Source organism: Haliotis cracherodii, unplaced genomic scaffold (genome assembly GCF_022045235.1).
Source record: "Haliotis cracherodii isolate W230 unplaced genomic scaffold, xgHalCrac1.p SCAF_4, whole genome shotgun sequence".
Classification (NCBI taxonomy): Eukaryota; Metazoa; Mollusca; class Gastropoda; order Lepetellida; family Haliotidae; genus Haliotis; species Haliotis cracherodii.
The window spans coordinates 26,196,277-26,216,114 of record NW_027266297.1 but is presented as its reverse complement, the minus strand read 5'-3'; the positions used below and the strand labels follow the sequence as shown (position 1 = coordinate 26,216,114).

Below are 19,838 nucleotides of genomic sequence, written 5' to 3'. Positions count from 1 at the left end.
ATAAATATGCAGCCATCTTTGGGCTCCTGATACACGTTCAGGGGCAGTGAAGATCCCCTGACATCAATGGGCAGTGCATTCCATAGAGTTGCGCCTGCTTTTCGGAAGGTTCTGTCGCCATATGTTGTTCTGCTGGTTGGTGGAACAGCAAGCTGTAGTTTGTTTGCAGATCTCAGTGTTCGGCCAGGTTGGTAAAGGGCAGTGAGTTCCTGGAGGTATACTGGGGATAGCCCATGGATCGATTTGTAGACCAACATGATCAGCTTGAACATGATCCTGAGTCTAACAGGTAGCCAGTGCAGCTCAGTGCCATGCCTATCAGTATCAGCAAATGCCATATTAGCACATTGGATTTCTCTCCTCCAGGCGGACCCTAAAGGTACAGGAAGCGTAGGTGCTCTCGATGCTGCTATCTTTCTCAAGAAGTCAAAACTCACGGACACTATTTTGTCTCAGGTGAGATTTTAGTTTGGATTCAAATTGACAAACATTTAAATAATTTAACTGGGGGAAGTGAATTGGCTGTCTTGATAGTCATCACTTGTTTGTAAACTATTTGCGAATTTGACTCCATGCATGGTTGCAGGCCACCTAGCACAGTGGGGAGCTGTGAAGTGTGGCGGTGATAGTATCGAGAAGGGGCTGTCACTGTGAGGAGCTTGTGAATGCTTTTGCTTGGGACAGATAATCTCCGGTTACTGGATCTCCCTCAACATGCGCAGCGGCATGCTAGGTGCTGGCTGAGACAGGTGTCAGCCGATAAATCATTTCTTGCAACCGGATGACAGCTCCTTACTCACAAGTTACGAGTGTATATTCTGCCATAAATGTGTTTTTATTCCTGACACAAGTCCATTATCTGGAACATTATTGATCTGGCTTGCCTGATGGTGGGTTAGAGGTTTTTAGCGTGTTTAGGCTACAGTAATCCACAGCAAGTGTCACTACGACGGCCAACTTGCATGATATATTGCTCTCGTCGCCTGTAATTTAGGCTTAGGTTCCAGACACATGTAAATCAATTTTAGAAACGCTATAATCAGTATGGATACTATCAGATCAATAACTTGATATAAATTCCACTGTATGCATGTAACTATATAATAAGATGCACCTGAACAAAGATTTGTCCAGTAAATTCATGAAGATTTGCAATGAACAGAACATGTTTGTTGATGTTTCTTGTCCTTTTGTTTGTTGCCGCCATGTTCACCACATGGGTTACCATAGCCAGTCATTACAGACCCTGAAACAAGTATATCCAATACAGTCCTTGCAAGTCTATAATAGTTGGCAAGTCTAGATTACTGTTTCAGTTAAAGTGAAGAGTGTCTCTTGGCTCTTTTTTATCATGTTTGTTATGTTTTATTAAGATAATTTAACAACAGTTTTTCTAAAAAAATATTTTCATTTCAGAGACTAGATCTTAGTCTAGGGATCCAGCTGTTCTATAATTTGAAACATAAGCATGTTTATTAATTCTCAAGTTCACATCACTCTATGCCTAGACTTGTAAATTGATTTTTAATTGTAGAGCATTGTTCAGACTGGAGGGGAGGTCGGGTAGCTTAGTGGTTAAAGCGTTCGCTCGTCATGCCGAAGACCCGGGTTCGATTCCCGAAATGGGTACAATGTGTGAAGCCCATTTCTGGTGTCCCCTGCCGTGATATTGCTGGAATATTGCTAAAAGCGGCGTTAAACCATATTCACTCACTTACTGTTCAGACTGGGCTGTGTTGCTGCAGTATTGCTGCAGTGCAGGTGTGTTTCATGTTGTAGGTATGGGATCTGTCCGACCCCACTGGGAAGGGGTATCTGGAGAAAAGCGGATTCTTCATCGCCCTCAAACTGATAGCGCTGGTTCAGAATGGGCAGGACCTCAGCATTTCAAAAATCACTGTAGATACACCACCGCCGAATCTCGTAAGTCCAGATGAGTAGTACAGTCTTTAGTTACACCGTGTCTCGAGAGGAGGTCGTGTGTACATCATTTATGTGGTGAATGTCTCACATGTAGAAGTCTCATATCATATAGACTAATGGGATCGGGTGGTCAGGCTCGCTGACTTGGTTGATGCATGTCATTGTATCCCAGTTGCGTATATCGATGCTCATGATGTCAATCACTGGATTGTGTGGTCCCGAGTCAATTATTCACAGACTGCCGTTATATAGCTCTAAATTTGATGAGTGAAATGTTAAACAAAAGACAAACGAACGACTGACGTGTACTTATTGTGTCTTCCCAATAATAGTGAAATTACCGTGTCCATATTAGGCCCCTGCTAGATAACGGATATCTTGCATTGTTATACCTCTGTCAAGAATCTTGAAAATCCACTGCATGATCCTTACCACGTTTATGTTTCTAGGTTTGTCAGCACCATACCCGTGCTCGTGGGTTTCACCGAGACCTGCATCACTTCGGGCTTTCCTCCCACAATAAGCTGACACGATATGATATAACTGGAATAATGTTAATAGCAGCGTTAAACCCAACTCACTCACTCACTCCTTACCACGTGACAAAATAATACATATCAATGTAGAACCCCCAAATCATGTGACTGCTAGAAAGCAAGATGGCGTCTGGTACTACCATTCCATGGTTCGCAGCTCCGTTACTGTAAGGAAACAGATGATGGTTTAAAGGTTTCAGAAACTTTTAAGTGAATTTCAGTGCAACAAAACGAATGATTACTCTTGATTATAACTCAAATGATTACTCAGACCTGACCCCTACGGCGGTCAGACCCCCCCAGGTGTCAGGTCCTCGGGTCTTTGTTTTCCCATATTTACCTGGTCAAGAAGAGTTATTGGTATATTATATATAGGATGTCTCATAGTCATATGATATGTATGGAGGATGTCTTTTTTATGGCATGTATAGACTTGATAGAAGACATCATATGTTGTGACTGTCATGTTATTTATTCTGCAAAGAGAAACAAAAATCAGAAAGTGTATTTTTGTTTTTTTCCAACTCTGTTGATTTCATTATGTTTCACCGTATCCACAAGTGTTTCATTTGAGTATCATTTGATGATGCATGGTGATATTGTGACTGTTTGTTTCAGGGTCCTGTTGAACCAGTGCTTGTTGAAAGTCCTACACATTCTGCCTGGGTTGTAAAGGTGGGAAACAGTTTGAAAGTCATCGTGACCATGAAACCATGGCAACCATGATCTAATGGTTAACTTGCAAGATATGCGTGTGTCACTGGTCTGATGTAAAAATATGTCAGTGAGCACATGAGATCGACATGGCTTGACAAAAATCATGATTGAATAACTTGATTTTGCATTTTGGCCCACTGTGCGTTAAAACGCTGTTCACTTGGAGATAAGCATAATTTCAGACTTGCAGTGCATGTAACCAGGTTAATTTAATTTGAATTTTATGTCAACTCCTGGGCATCATTCAACAGTTGATGAAAATACAGGATGTCATTGGAAATTGGATATTGTTATTTGTATTCATAACAAGAAAAAACAACTCAACAGCTTCAATGATACAATGCAGAAAATCGACAGGGAAGAGTTTCTATGGAATGAATACAAGATTGTAGTTAGTACTACATTTTTCACATTTTTTCAAACTGAAAAATCTTAAGGAAGAGCTAGAGAACTTGAGAAAAAAGCTAACTGGTAGTTTTGAACATGTTGAAAGAAATGTATTCATCATGTTCATGATTAGTCTACAAGATTTCACTGCGTGAATTCATTTAACTAGTTTTACTACCAATCAAGTTGCAGCACACTCACATTGCTGTATTGTCTTTTATAGCCATCAGAAAAGTCGAAGTATGATCAAGTGTTTGACAGTCTTGGCCCGGTCAATGGCCTTCTCTCAGGGGACAAGGTCAAGCCGGTAAGTTGGGTTAACTAGTGAAAATAGTGATAGACATGCTCGATGAAGGGCTCACAACTTAATGACGTCATATATTGGACGACGGGATTTATGAGAGGGAAGTGTCTAGAAAGTTGTTCCCCATTGATGTAGCTGGGCTATGCAGATAAATGCAGTGGCCGAATGATCGCGTCCAAAAGTGGGAGGGCTAGGTCAATCGGTATTAGGAGAAAAAGTAAAGATAATCAACGTGATGATTTGTGAGAAAATGCGGGAAATACCAAACTTAACCCACCAGTTCGTAAAAGGGACTTGTCCAACATTTATGAGGTCGAGTTCTATTCAGGGAGTCGTCATTATTAAAATTTCTAAATATTTTTTTACAGCTTAAAAAGGCTGTCCATGATGCTGACATCTCATATAAGAAACAAACGACTCGTTGTTGTTGTTTGTCATACAATAAAACACTGCAGGGAGAATAAACCATGAGGGGCATTTATTTCTTAAATTCACAGTATTTGATGTCAGCTATCATCATGTTTGACCTGCAGTGATTCACTCACTCACTCCGGGTAAGAATAGGGGCGGTTGGGTAGCCAAGTGGTTAAAGCGTTTGCTCGTCACGCCGAAGACCCAGGTTCGATTCCCAAAATGGGTACATTGTGTGAACCCCATTTCTGGTGTCCCCCGCCGTGATATTGCTGGAATATTGCTGGAATATTGCTGGAATATTGCTAAAAGCGGCATAAAACCATACTCACGCACTCACTCCGGGTAAGAATATTACAGGATTGGGTGGCAAGGCTCAGTGACCTGGTCCATTATGCGTCGTTATACCCCAGTTGCATGGATCAGTGCTTGTGATATTAATCACTGGATTGTCTCCATTATTTATAGACAGCCATCATATGATATAGCTGGAATGTTGCCAAGTGCAGCCTTAAACAACACAACACATGAACAAAAATTATCATGTTTAGTCCATGACTATGATCATGGTACAGTGTTCCTACTGGGTTTTGAAACTGCCAGTCCTTGTGGACTGGCAACTCTAAAAACTGTCAGTCCCCCCCTAAATTTTACCAGTCGCAACTTTTAACAAATAAAAAACATATGAAAATTATTTGGTTTGAATTCTTTCAACATCATGTTCAGTGCAAATTTGTCATGTCTGAAGTAACTTAGTTCGATCTATACCTCATTCACCAAAACTTCAGTCACAAGTTTCTCTTTTTTTTTAATATTTCGAGACAGAGTTACTACAAATGGATATTTCACCTAGAAATAGACATGGGGAAACCCTGATGGTAACAGACAAGCTGACTTTGTTCGAAAAATGTACTTATATGAATATCACTGATGTTTTGTTCAACAGCAAAGATTTATAAGGTACTTTATTTGCCGGTCTACAGGAACTGGCAGTCAATGGACTGGCAGGTCCAAGCCTAACTTTACCCGTTTATACTGGTAATTAGCAGTAAACGGGAACGCTGATGGTAGATGTTTTACTCAATGCTGGACTCTCAACAAAATGTTTCAGAGCGATAGGTACATACACTCTTGGTTTTTGTCAAACTTAAGAGTTTTTATCTTTTATTGACTCGTGTTGCTATATTCGATATCACAGACACAAGGGTGAGATCTCCATTCCTCACTAGAGAACACATGTAGAACTTTGAGGGAGTATGGAAGAGAGTAGTTTCTGTGTTACCCCTCATGATGAAATTTTGCCCGTGTTGCAGGTGTTGCTCAACTCCAAGCTGCCGACTGACGTGCTGGGCCGAATATGGGACCTCAGTGACATCGACAAGGACGGATACTTGGATAAAGATGAGTTTGCTGTTGTGAGTGGTTCAACACAGTTGCCGTTCAGTTGAGGATGTTGTTTTTTCCTTAAATATTGATTATCATTATGATTATTATAGGATAATGGGTCTGTTGTTTTACCAATATGGGTTGGTTTTGGTTAATAATGTAAACATGTAACCTTACTGTACCTGAGCCTTGTTCTGACATACTGATACTGTCTGCAGACTATGCATCTGGTGTACCGTGCACGAGAGAACGACCCCACCCCGACAGTGATACCCCCAGGGCTCATCCCTCCATCCAAGCGTAAGTCAGGCTCCACCCTCCCAGGGGCTGTGCCGGTGATGCCAGGTATCCCCGGGGTTGAAACTGGACGGGCCACACCACCACAGAAAGATGGGCCAGGAGTGAGCATTTTCCTTTGTTATATATCACACGTCACATAACCATGGTAACGCTGATAATTGGTGATGAAACGAGATTGTTGAAATTGTTATCATGCTGTAATAATAACGACAATCTATGAAGTGGCATTGAACAATTTTGTTAAGAAATGACTTCCTGTTTTTGAGGAATCGGCAGAGATTCCCTTAACACTAAAGCTGCTCTCTGCCTCATAGCATTCATTCACCTGATGAAGGAGTAAGCATATCCTCCAAAACGTTGTGTTCCTCATAATAAGGAAGTTGACATCCATAAATTCTCTTCCTTAAAGCTGCTTGTTGTTACAATGTTGGTCATGTCAGTGATTCCTCTCCTTGTGTCTGACAGGCAGGGGGCATGCCGTGGGTGGTGACGGCAGCGGAGAAGGCCAACGCTGACGTGATGTTCATGAAGCTGGACACAGACATGGACGGCTTCGTGACGGGGGCAGAGGTGCGCAGCATCTTGGTACAGAGCAACCTGCCCAATCCTCTACTGGCTCATATATGGTGAGAAGCAGTTGTGTCATTTACAAACATGGGGGATAGCGTGTTTGTTTGCTGTTTGACCTGATTACTATCCTTGGTCTGTCATTCCAATTGGTGTGTGACAAAGTAGCCTAGTGGTTAATGTGTTTGCTCGTCACGCCGAAGACCCTGGTTCGTTTCTCGACATGGGTACAATGTGTGAAGCCCATTTCTGGTGTCCCCCGCCGTGATATTGCTGGAATATTGCTAAAAGTGGCGTAAAACCTCACTCACTCACTCACTCACTCACTCACTCACTCACTCACTCACTCGTTAAGTTAAGCATGGAAATTAAGGGGTCGTCATCATGTCCCCAGCAGCATTGATCCCAACTCACTGACTTCCTCCGCTTGCAGGAACCTCTCTGACATCAACGGTGTTGGGAAGCTGAACACAGAGCAGTTTGCCCTGTCCATGTACCTGGTGCAGCAGAAGCTGAAGGGAGTGGAGCCACCCACGACGCTCACCCCGGAGATGATCCCGCCGTCACTGCGGCCCAAGACGGGAGCTGATCCCGCTGCATTCGGAGTCATGGTGAGTGCCACATTTTCATGTGTATAGGACCACCTCTGTGGTCTAATGGATAGGGTGTCTGCTCGGAGAGCTGAAGGTTTGGGGTTTGATCCCTGGCCTTGTCAAACCAAATGATGTTAAAAGATGGTACTTGTTGTTACCCTGCACTTGGCATTGCAGGGATAAAGCAAGGACTGGTCGGCTCGGAGTCATGTTAAACTGTGGCATGATATTTCAGTGGCTAGCATATTAAAACCAGCATTGGTTTGAAGTAATACAAGAAGACACACACATGCACATGCACACACATACACACATACCAGGCTCGCTAACTTGGTTGATGCATGTCATCGATCCCATTTGCTTGGATCGATGCTCATGTTATCCATCACTGGATTGTCTGGTCCAGACTTGATTATTTACAGACCACAGTTATATAGTTGGAATATTGCTGAGTGCGGCGTTAAACAACAAACCAACCAAACATACACACACACACACACACTCACGTACGCACACACGGATACAGACACGCACACACCAACATGGACCATACAACCACTGTTCACATAGGCTGTATACACAAATTTTAAATGGTTTTCCCGTTTCTCAGTGAAAGTTAACCATTTCATGGCATACCTTTAACTAAATGTGTCGACTGTTTATGAGAGACATGTATGATGAGATAGATAATTTGTTGAATGGACTATTTAAGATGTGTTGAATCATCACATCCTGCTGCTCTATGGCAGACGTATTAAGTTTACCCAATGAACTCTGGGTATAAGAGTGACTAGTGAGATCTGCAAACAATGGCTCATGTCATCTGCTTCCATGGTGCGTCTGCGTCGTAGACAGAGTTAGAAGGAAATCATATGAAATTTACACATTGTATATGTAGTTATTACAAGACGTAGGACTGTCTTACCTACTAGCATGCTAATCTTGTGTTGTGTTATATGCCTTTCTCCCATATCATGTATACGTGATGAGAGAAATATGACAGAAAGCAAGATAGAATAGTTATATCCTCTATATGATGAAATAATTCTTTATTTTCTAAGAACACCATTTTTTTGTCAAGGATCAATTAGTTGCACATTTTACATGTCTGACACCTGGTGGGACTGATACATTCACCATGGCAACTGACCTGAGAGAGACTTCTATACTCCAGTATAGTGAGAGCTTCAGCCGGTCAGCTGGCATCAGTCCTGGAGCAACCACTGACACCTGGTGGGACTGATACATTCACCATGGCAACTGACCTGAGAGAGACTTCTATACTCCAGTATAGTGAGAGCTTCAGCCGGTCAGCTGGCATCAGTCCTGGAGCAACCACTGACACCTGGTGGGACTGATACATTCACCATGGCAACTGACCTGAGAGAGACTTCTATACTCCAGTATAGTGAGAGCTTCAGCCGGTCAGCTGGCATCAGTCCTGGAGCAACCACTGACACCTGGTGGGACTGATACATTCACCATGGCAACTGACCTGAGAGAGACTTCTATACTCCAGTATAGTTAGAGCTTCAGCCGGTCAGCTGGCATCAGTCCTGGAGCAAGCACTTCTGGTGGGACTGATACATTCACCAAGGCAACTGACCTGAGAGCAGTCCTTTTCCTGACTGTCTTCTATTAACATTGGCCATACAAACATATGCTCATCTTCCAGTACTGATGTCTGTTGTCTGTGAACTGGCCGTTTTCTGACTTCATCAGCAAAACATTAGGACACACATCAGTGAATGTTGATTTCTATTCGTCTGTGCATTGTCTGTTCACCTGGCTGTCTTCTGTCCGCGTCGGCAGCACACGCAGAGACACACCAGTACAACAGCGATGGCAGTGAGGATGAACCCACTATAAGATATGTAGTCCTTGAGATTGGCATCAAACTTCTCTATCACAATGACCTTTATTGTGGCAACATGGCGTTTGAGGATATAACAGCTGAAAAGTCAAATCATTGACCATTTCTAGTGGTTATTTGATTGTAAAAGTGAAAGTTGATCATCTCTAAAAGGTGCGTAATTACTACAAGCATTTGGCAAGTGTTGTCTGTATGGAGACATGGAGTAGCTAGGTTTGTGTGTAACCAATTTTTATGGCCCTGTGTCTGTGAGTGACCTACTTGTAGGCACTGAGTCACACTTGTATGGCCGTCTGTGAGTGACCTATTTGTAAGGGTGTCTGTGTGACCTACTTGTATGGCGCTGTCTGCGTGACCTACTTGTATGGTGCTGTCGGAGTAACCTACTTGAAGGGCACTGTGTCTGCGTGACTTACTTGTATGGTGCTGTGTCTGAATTACCTACTTGTATGGCTGTCTAGATGACCTACTTGTAGGGCACTGCGTGCATGACCTACTTGTATGGCTGTCTGCGTGACCTACTTGTATGGCGCTGTGTCTGTGTGACCTACTTGTATTGCGCTGTCTGTGTGACCTACTTGTATGGAGCTGTCTGTTTGACCTACTTGTATGGAGCTGTCTGTGTGACCTACTTGTATGGCACTGTCTGTGTGACCTACTTGTATGGCTGTCTGCGTGACCTACTTGTATGGAGCTGTCTGCGTGACCTACTTGTATTGCGCTGTCTGCGTGACCTACTTGTATTGCGCTGTCTGCGTGACCTACTTGTATGGAGCTGTCTGCGTGACCTACTTGTATGGAGCTGTCTGTGTGACCTACTTGTATTGCGCTGTCTGTTTGACCTACTTGTATGGAGCTGTCTGTGTGACCTACTTGTATGGCACTGTCTGTGTGTCCTACTTGTATGGCTGTCTGCGTGACCTACTTGTATGGAGCTGTCTGCGTGACCTACTTGTATGGAGCTGTCTGTGTGACCTACTTGTATGGAGCTGTCTGCATGACCTACTTGTATGGAGCTGTCTGCGTGACCTACTTGTATTGCGCTGTCTGTTTGACCTACTTGTATGGAGCTGTTTGCGTGACCTACTTGTATGGCACTGTCTGTTTGACCTACTTGTATGGAGCTGTCTGTGTGACCTACTTGTATGGCACTGTCTGTGTGACCTACTTGTATGGCTGTCTGCGTGACCTACTTGTATGGAGCTGTCTGCGTGACCTACTTGTATGGAGCTGTCTGTGTGACCTACTTGTATGGAGCTGTCTACATGACCTACTTGTATGGCGCTGTGTCTGCGTGACCTACTTGTATGGAGCTGTCTGCGTGACCTACTTGTATGGCGCTGTGTCTGCGTTACCTACTTGTATGGCGCTGTGTCTGAGTCACCTACTTGTATGGCTGTCTACATGACCTACTTGTATGGCGCTGTGTCTGCATGACCTACTTGTATGGTGCTGTCTGCATGACCTACTTGAAGGGCACTGTGTCTGCGTGACCTACTTGTATGGCTGTCTACATGACCTACTTGTATGGCGCTGTGTCTGCATGACCTACTTGTATGGCGCTGTCTGCATGACCTACTTGAAGGGCACTGTGTCTGCGTGACCTACTTGTATGGCTGTCTACATGACCTACTTGTATGGCGCTGTGTCTGCATGACCTACTTGTATGGCGCTGTCTGCATGACCTACTTGAAGGGCACTGTGTCTGCGTGACCTACTTGTATGGCTGTCTACATGACCTACTTGCATGGCGCTGTGTCTGCATGACCTACTTGTATGGCGCTGTCTGCATGACCTACTTGAAGGGCACTGTGTCTGTGTGACCTACTTGAATGGTGCTGTGTCTGAATTACCTACTTGTATGGCTGTCTAGATGACCTATTTGTAGGGCACTGTGTGTGCATGACCTACTTGTATGGCTGTCTACATGTCCTACTTGTAGGGCACTGTGTCTGCGTGACCTTGCATGGCACTGTGTCTGAGTCACCTCCTTGTATGGCTGTCTACATGACCTACTTGTATGGCTGTCTACATGACCTACTTGTATGGTGCTGTGTCTGAGTGACCTACTTGTATGGCGCTGTGTCTGAAGTGACCTACTTGTATGGCGCTGTGTCTGAAGTGAATAGCCTCCTCATGTGCAGCTTGTTCTCCTGGTCCACAAACACCCTGCCTCGCGTCTGCTTCTTGATGCTCAGGGGATCAATCTGCCGCTTACCTCGCTGCCACCTCACTATTGAATTGTCATCCCGTTCATCATCTTCATCACTGAAATGTTTCACAGTATGAGAGATACACTGTGATGCAATTACAATGAAGTTGTGAGGACCTTTATGTGTATCAAGTTATTTGTGGCTTACATCAAATGCTCACATTAAATTTTGTGTGCCAACAAAGATTCCATAGGATATATAGAGGATTTTATGTTCGTGTTCATGTCATATACTATGTTTACAACATGAGTGTCTCGCTCAGGAAATACCGGAATTTAGGCATGAGTGTCGTAAGCATGGTATGACATGAACACGAATTTGATTTTCTATATATATCCAAAGAAGATGTCTACATCCAGAGATAAATTTTAGTGTTTGCCTATAAGGACACAAGTTGCAACAGCAGCCAAACCACAATTTGTCGAAGGGCGTTAACAATCTACAACTATGACCTCATTTCTAGTGTGATGTCATTCCGACCTCCTGTCACTATAAGATTTGAATGATGTCAACAATGCTGTTCGGATGACAGAGCCAATACACTGTTGTCTTGTGACCTGATATGACCCTAGGGCACATATGACTTTTATAAACCCAGATGTGTTTGCCCTCGTAGGTAATATATCAAAATAATGGGAGTTTAAATAAACATGGTTCTACTGAAGCCGAATCGAGGTTAATTAAAAGCAGGATGTAGATTAAAGATTTTTAGTAAAGAACTGCCTTTGGAGAAAGATCAACTTGCAAAATTTTATCAATTCTCCCAAGCCTCATCATCACTTACCGAGGACATTTGAGCACCAAATGGATCCCTGCTTCGTGGTACTGAACTATTCTTTTGACCATTGGAGGCAATTTGGGGTGAGTTTTGATGGAGTAGAATCCCGGTTCAATGACCTCCACAACTTTCCCTGTTGCATCTGTGACGTTGAGAGGGGGCGGCTTGGTTGGGCAAGGCACTTCGCATGTACCCAGCAGAACCTCGCTGGGTCTCTTAGCAATTCCAGGAAGGCGCGAAATGGCTTTAGGAAGAGCTGTCGAGCGACAAGGGACGCCATCTTTGTACAGTGCCAACAGTGGGAAGTCAACAGGCTTTGTTGTTTGACGCACCCAGATTTTCTGATGCGAAAATAAAGTTGAAATCTATCTAACATATACAGCTCTGTGTAAATGTTTAGTTGTAAAGTATTTTGTATGATTCCTTTAATTACCCTACCCTCTTTAGGCTGAGAATCACACTATAAAATTTAATTTTTTTTCAACAGACGTTCTCCGCAGTAAATGAAACTGAGCATGCACAAGGCGGGAAATCATTTTCTTCAACCCATAACCCTCATCAAGTCGATGCAGATATTTGGGGAGGTGGGAGGGACTAATTCCTGATTTAATAGGGGCAGGGTATACTAAGGAATTATCAAAGAATAGTTATCATTGTTTATAATGCTAAGAATACTACCTTATAATTACGTCCTGGAATTATACACAATGATAACTATTCTTTGATTTTACTTTGACAATACTGACTACAGCACCTTGACCAGACACACTACTGGGACAATTCCAGTCCTGTGCCAGCACCACTGGTTTTGTTAACTTTGTTAACTGTCCTTCTTAACAGTCTAAAGTCCCATGCTTGGCTCACCTTCACCATGCAGAGCCCGATCTTCCTTCTGAGTCCAGGCTTCCCGCACTGGTTGCACTGGCTCCATTCCGTCCAGCTGGTCAACAGCTCCAGGTTGGACTTGTACAAAGCAACTGTTGGCAGTAGATTTCCTTTGTCTTTCTCCAGCACCTTTGAGAGCAATCATCTTACTTGGAGTTAAACTAATAGGTTATTGCAGAACTCAGTGACAATTATTTCTGTAAGGAAGAGAATTTATGGATGTCAACTTCTTTATCATGAGGAACACAACATTTTGGAGTGTATGCTTACTCCTTCATCAGGTAGGAGTAAGCATATACTCCGAAACGTTGTGTTCCTCATAATAAAGAAGTTGACATCCATAAATTCTCTTCCTTGTGTGTATCACTTCTAGAGGCCTTTCAAAGACTTAATTATTTCTGTATTTTCTGTTTTTATTCCCCCGGCATATAATGTGGGGGGATATAGCGATCAACCAGTCTGTCTGTCCGTCCGTAATCATTTCCTTTTCCGGAGCAGAACTGGAAAATAATTCAGTGTTTTTTATTGAAACTTGGCACATCTATCAGTCACATACTGAAGTTGTGCCTTTTGCTATGCTGTTCGTTTCCGGAGCGTAACTAAAAAACCTTTACATACTTTCTTACAAAATTGAACTGGTGCCGTTTGCTATTTAGGAACAAAATTTTTATTTATTTTTTACGTTTTCATGGCAACCAGTTGGACTTAGGTTCTATAAGGTAGAGTTCGTTTCCGGATCATAACTCAAAACCCATTCAAAACTTTCTTAAAAAACTTTGCATGTCTATCAGACACATGCTGAACTGGTGCCTTTTGCTATTAAGGAATTTTAGTCATTTTTATTTTTTACGTTTACATGGCAACAAGTTGGACTTAGGTTCTAAAAGGGTGGTGTTCGTTTCCGAAGCGTAACTCAAAAACTGTTAAATACTTTCATAGAAACTTTGCATGTCTACCAGGCACATACTGAACTGGTGCCTTTTGCTTTTTAGGAATATTATAAATTTTTATTTTTTATGTTTCCATGGTAACAAGTTGGACTTGGGTTCTAAAAGGGTGGTGTTCGTTTCCGGAGCGTAACTCAAAAACTGTTAAATACTTTCTTACCAAACTTTGCATGTCTACCAGGCACATACTGAACTGGTGCCTTTTGCTATTCAGGAATTTTTATTTTTTTATGACACTCACCACTTTCCTGGTCTCGGCAGTGAGAACATCCAGCTGGTACACGGCCATGTATTCCCCTCCCTCAACACAGAAGTACTGACCAACATCGGCCATGCCCAACTCCTTGATGACCAGTGTCCACTGCTTCGTGATGCGCAGGTGCTTGCCAGCATCCAGGACGCTTATGGTGGCGTCTGCCCTCTTCAGGAACTGCCAGGAAATCATCTGGGAGTCCATCTGGTCAGGCCTGACACTGGAAGGATAAATAAACGGATGTGGAAAATTGAGTTGCAGTATCTGTGTGAAACAGCTTAGTGTTAATATGTTAGCTTCAATTTAGAAGATTGTTTTCATCAGTTATCTCTCATGTAAGAGTTCAGTTTTCTTCTTATCAGGCGCTCATCAATTTTCCAATACTGTGTCTATTATGAGACCCAAGTTTTTTCAGTATCATGCTCTCATTGGCAAGTGATGACATCAAGAAATTTCAGTTTGAAAAATCTTTTCTTCACCTTGCTGCACAAAACTGATGTTTTAAAACAAGATATGAGATACAGTAGCAAGTGTTGACCAACCAAATGAGACATTTCAACTTGACTGTCTGCCCAATATGTGAGATGATAGGAGTGATGCTCTGTTTTTGATACTTGAGCTTTTTTAGCTTCTCTCTCAGGCATTTGTAGTACTGCTTAAACATTTCCTTTGCCTCAGAGCGGGACATTTTCCACTCGGATCCCACAGCCCTTCTCGTCCTCTCTCTGGCTTTTGAAATCTTTGTTCTCCAGTCCATCGTCTTTGATCCGTCATCTGCTAGAGTTTTTGATTCTGCAACTGTAAGAAGTGTTACAATGGTAAATGGGAAGAAGATGTTCATACTTCTTTTCTGCTGTTTGGGCAGCATTCAAATTTGAACTTTGGAGTTTTCAGTTGGTGTCAGAGACTGTCATGTGACTGTTGCTAGGATACCATTGTTCCTTTGTGTACTTGCAACATGACACCACTGCTTGGATACCATTGTTCTCTGAACAGAAGGCCATGGCATCATGGTTGACCAGTATGACATCACTGTTGCTAGGATACCATTGTTCTCTGAATAGACAGTTATTACATCACAGTTTAACCATGTATTTACTGTTATGACATCATGGTTGTTTTGAAAACCATTGTCTTAGTATGCACATTTTAGTAGTTGTGTTTTTTCATTCTTCTTTGTAAATATTAGTCAGTTTGTGAGAGAAGGACATCTCTTTGAATTGAGTCAAACAGAAAACAAAACAGTTGATTAAGTGGCACATGGGTCAGAATTCCATAGAAATATGTCCAACTTTATATTATCATTGGTGTGTGAGGTTTATTCAATTAAGGATTAACCCTCATGGTGCCTGGACGTCAGTCAGCCTGCAAACCGCTCAGTGCCGCACTATGCTGACGTCGCGGTTACAAAAACGTGTACATTGTATCAAAAGTGTTGCAACGTCTTTATTTCTTCACACAATGTAACCAAATTGTATAACATGCAACTCGAGTTGATTGTCTTTCCAACAGTATCTAAAGTCACCAAATCCAAAAGATCTATGCACTGCCCAGCCATCGATAAATGTGCTGGTATTATAAGTTTCCTACTTTTCCACATTAATCGTAATATGGACGCTCCCGAATATGGCAAGCAAAGTCAAGTAAGCGCCCTTGTTTGAAATCTAAATGACCAATAATTCATATCATTGGCAAGTACATGTCCTAACAGTGATAGACATATGATATTTATGTTGAAGTACACATTCACTGAGAATTTTCCGTGAGTTATATTTACCGATAAAAAAACCCGATGAAATTGTGCGTGTTTTTGACGTCAAAACAAAATTGACGGAAGTGGTAGTGATTAATTCATACGCAGACTGTTTCAAAGATTATGTCACAAAACGAATGACAGTTTGGAATGTATATCGTGAAGAAATCCCAGTTACGTCCATGTATGTTTCAATGACCGTGCTCTTTTATTAGTGATAAAATCAACTTCCGGATAATTGACATCGTACATTTTCAAAGGACAAAATGTGAAAGATCGCTAAACAGCCCTGACAATACTCAAATTGACATCGCTCAATATCGGGCATCATTGTTATTTCTTAATAATTAACAAGATTATACTAACGTAATACCACCCAAGAGAAAGTACATGTAGATTCAATCAAAATTGTTGAAACGTTTTCATGGGCAGCAAATCTATTCAACAAACCTATTTTCGATCACTCGCAATTCGGGCGCCATATGTCATTGTTTCACTATGAACACCAGAAAACATACATCCTCGTATCAGCTCGTATTTCGCACTTGGCTGCCTAACTTAGACCTTTGCTCAAAATATACTTGTATGGCCAGTCCATGAAATACCACTTTTTCTTTCATTTATTCATTTGATTTATAAATACGACTTTAGAAGTGTATTTACACCTATAGCTAGGTATGTACATGTACATTAAAGGACATACGTGATAGTTTATTTCCACTAGTTTCCCATTCCATCCCATTCTACTGAAGGAAAAGTTTGAAATAGATAATGATCGTAGGTCAATGAAAGTAATGGAATTATTTGTCATAAAAGGAAAAATATATTCTTGGTATTGAACTCCGAAAATTTAACCAGCAAAATCTTACATAAAAATGGTTTATTATGTCTTTCCTTTTTTTTCTTAATTTTGGCCTAGCTAAACAACAGCTTGGAGGGAAGATATACAAATTAAAATGGTGAAAAAAACCCACAAGAATGTATTGATTTTGCTCTTAGACAAATATTTATTTAAAAAGAAAATCTATTTCATACCTAGGATAAAAAACAAAGTAGAATCTAATTACTACTATATGTCACTGGTCGAAGTATTTGGTAATTTAGATAATGCAGAGTGAAAAAAGACATACATATAACTATATAAAACATCAAAACGAAGTCACATTTACACTAAAAACTTTTTGTCTTTCAGAAATTGATTATCTATATATTGTGAGAAGATCTAATTACTTTTACTGTTTATGTTATAAATTGAACCATTCAAGATTCCAATAGATGAAGCTAAAATATTTTAAAATCTAGGTGGTTTAATATTGGATCCATTTTGACAGCTTTCTCACTGTACTCAACTAAATGCATATTATTTTTTTGGAATATCAATTTAAGCCTTCAAACATATATGAAAAGCACATGTCAACATACCAAAATTAGAAAACTGCGCCAAATATTCTAAATATTCTATTCGGTCGCCGTAGACATTTTCCAATCGTGATGTACTAGATATGCTTTCTAGTTCAGTCAAAGAGAATATTGTTATTTGGAAAATGAAACCACGTGTATCCATTATATTACCACAACATTAGATCAGCTGTTTCAAGTGACGTCATCCACGTCACAACACGCGAGGTCAAATCACGCGCACCTGTCCAGACGACAAATTCACAGCGGCGGGAAATCACCGACAGTCTATTAGCCTATTTGAATAAAATTGCAGATTGTAACGAAATAAAATTAATTGTACTCATTGCTGACATTTCAGATGACATATCAAATAAGAGTTGAAGACTTCCAATAGATTATCATACGTTAATCGAGAGTACAGTGTACATAAATAATTTGTAAATCTAATATCATTTTTTGATCTAATATCCATAGCAGAATGTTTGAAAACGAGCTATAATATATTCCATTTTCTGAAGAGATTAGTAATGTGTATTTGATGATATATATGCATACACAATTGGTTATCAATTATCTTCTACAATCACAACATGTACTATGTACATTAGACTCATGGAAAATACTATTTTAGCAAACCAATCACACCGCCATTATCACAGTTTCAATGAGAGGAAAAACAAATCGAAATTGAACTTCAAAGCACAGCGTATCCATAAGCGGTTTATCCAATACAAAAAGGTATTGATGTCATCATTGTAGAAGTTATGTTGATGTTTTCAGTAGTTGCATTATGTTTGTATCGCGTGTACCATCGACAGAAACTGGGCCTGAGCTACCACATGTGGAACCGACCTTGACACAATTTGTTTACAGTATGGCGTCGACTCACGTTAGATGTCGTGGCCACACTTCTGAAATCTCCATTTGCGACAAAATGTGAAACAGTTAGGGCAAGTCACTCACACGGTCAGGTAGTTTGAGCAATCACACATGACTCTTAGTCATTTCATATGAAAAAAGTAGCAGTTATTTGTCTGAACGGGCAAGTATGTAGGACAACCTGTAAACAAGAAATCGCGGCACAGATATGAGGCGAACGTGCCCTGTCGATCACTTCGGGCTTGGCCATTCAATGTTTAGGTTTTGATCATGAACCTCCTGCCCATAAATATACACAATACCAACTTAATATTAACGATTATAGCTATCTTTCCATATCTTTGATTTGAATATTTTCTGTAATTCAGCATCATAAATAAAAAGACAATCTGCACTGTCGGTTGGTATGTAGCGCCGTGCTAAATCGCCATGACACACAGTCGATAAACATATGCAATACTTGGAACAAAAAACTACCGTGGCCGACTAAACGTTAGTACTCTTACGCCAATAACTGTACAGTGGGGACAAGTAAATCATTTCTGATCAGCACGATCAGATTTCTTTTTCAAATTGGCTGTCTGATATAATAATAGTTACGTGTATGTGACATGGGTGCATAATAAACATTGCCTTCTTTCGCTTGGTGTTCAAACATGGCAGAAAAAGACCGAGAAGCGCGGTAACCACATTACTAATCTCGCCATATTTCGCAATCCGTAGCACTGCATAAAATATGAGTTACACGATATTAAAGTTGAGATGATTAGGGTGATGATGGTTATAAATTCATTCAATGTACGTCATAAATGTAATGGAAATATACACTGTCGTTTTCTCATGTGTACTGACCATTCCGCCATTACCGATAGTCGATAAAAGTATACAAAACGTGTAAATAAACTTGTTCATAAGGAGTGAACAGAATTGTATTTACGTGAATAAGTATACAGTTGGGAAAAATATGTCTTTCTGATCACTCAGGTCATATTTTTTCTTATGAACAAGGATTTTGTCTGAAAATATTTACGTGTATGTGACATGGGTGCATAATCAAAATTCGCCGTCATTCGCTTGGTGTTCAAACATGGCAGAAAAAGGCCGAGAAGAGCGGTAGCCACTTTACTAATCTCGCCATATTTCGCAATCCGTAGCACTGTATAAAGTACGAGTTACACGATGTTAAAGCTAAGATGATTTGGGTGATGATGGTTATAGTTTTGACTTAGCGCACTCAGTGTTGAATATCAAAATTCACAGTTTAAAAGGGGCATTTTCTCGGGACCATATATGGTCCCCTGGCACTATGCGGGTGTGAAAAGTGAGGGACCATATATGGTCCCGTGGCACCAAGAGGGTTAACTGTGTATCTTTTTTCGGTTCATTGAGGTATGAATCGAAAAACCAATGTGCAAATTGAATGAATCCGCGTTGGACCTGTTAGTTAAGACAAGAGGCGAAAAGAACTGCAACAGTCAGACTGTAACGAACTGGAAAGAAATATCCTCGGGAGAAGTCGGCTGTTTCAAATTACATGGTCAGTTACTGTCAGATTCAAACTTTACTTCCCTGATTACGGTAAAACACAGTTGGAAAAATGCTAGTTAGAAAGGAAACCCGAAGACATGAAAGTTGAACCGAGGCGAGCAGAAAAATAACAGGCGAGCGAGCCTGCACGTTTGCTGTTTCATTCATTCTCGGCCTTCGGTTTCAAAGGTTTGTTTGGACAATG

At 41.2% G+C, this 19,838-nt stretch overlaps 2 protein-coding genes across 4 annotated transcripts in view; one reads left to right on the top strand and one right to left on the bottom strand.

Moving 5' to 3' along the window:
* LOC139478970 (epidermal growth factor receptor substrate 15-like 1) overlaps nt 1-19,838 on the top strand; it is a 47,099-nt gene that overhangs the window by 5,684 nt on the left and 21,577 nt on the right. For all 3 annotated transcript variants that reach the window (XM_071261687.1, XM_071261686.1, XM_071261688.1), the window contains exons 3-10: nt 367-456; nt 1,780-1,923; nt 3,078-3,134; nt 3,787-3,870; nt 5,592-5,693; nt 5,883-6,065; nt 6,430-6,590; nt 6,965-7,142. In XM_071261687.1, the coding sequence (XP_071117788.1) occupies nt 367-456; nt 1,780-1,923; nt 3,078-3,134; nt 3,787-3,870; nt 5,592-5,693; nt 5,883-6,065; nt 6,430-6,590; nt 6,965-7,142 (999 nt within the window). The remainder of the gene's footprint in view (nt 1-366; nt 457-1,779; nt 1,924-3,077; nt 3,135-3,786; nt 3,871-5,591; nt 5,694-5,882; nt 6,066-6,429; nt 6,591-6,964; nt 7,143-19,838) is intronic.
* LOC139478971 (Ig-like V-type domain-containing protein FAM187A) lies at nt 8,906-14,941 on the bottom strand. The gene is made up of 6 exons (XM_071261689.1): nt 14,616-14,941; nt 14,062-14,293; nt 12,853-13,002; nt 11,995-12,329; nt 11,098-11,265; nt 8,906-9,077 (listed from the first exon to the last, which is right to left on the bottom strand). Exons 1-6 carry the CDS (start codon nt 14,939-14,941, stop codon nt 8,906-8,908), a joined length of 1,383 nt encoding a protein of 460 aa, XP_071117790.1.

Coding starts and splice junctions, on each gene's coding strand:
- LOC139478971 (XM_071261689.1), bottom strand. CDS start 14,941: ATGCTGCCCAAACAGCAGAAAAGAAGTATGAACATCTTCTTCCCATTT. Junction 12,330..12,852: donor TCGGGCTCTGCATGGTGAAG/GTGAGCCAAGCA, acceptor TTTTCGCATCAG/AAAATCTGGGTGCGTCAAAC. Junction 11,266..11,994: donor TTGGTGCTCAAATGTCCTCG/GTAAGTGATGAT, acceptor GAAACATTTCAG/TGATGAAGATGATGAACGGG.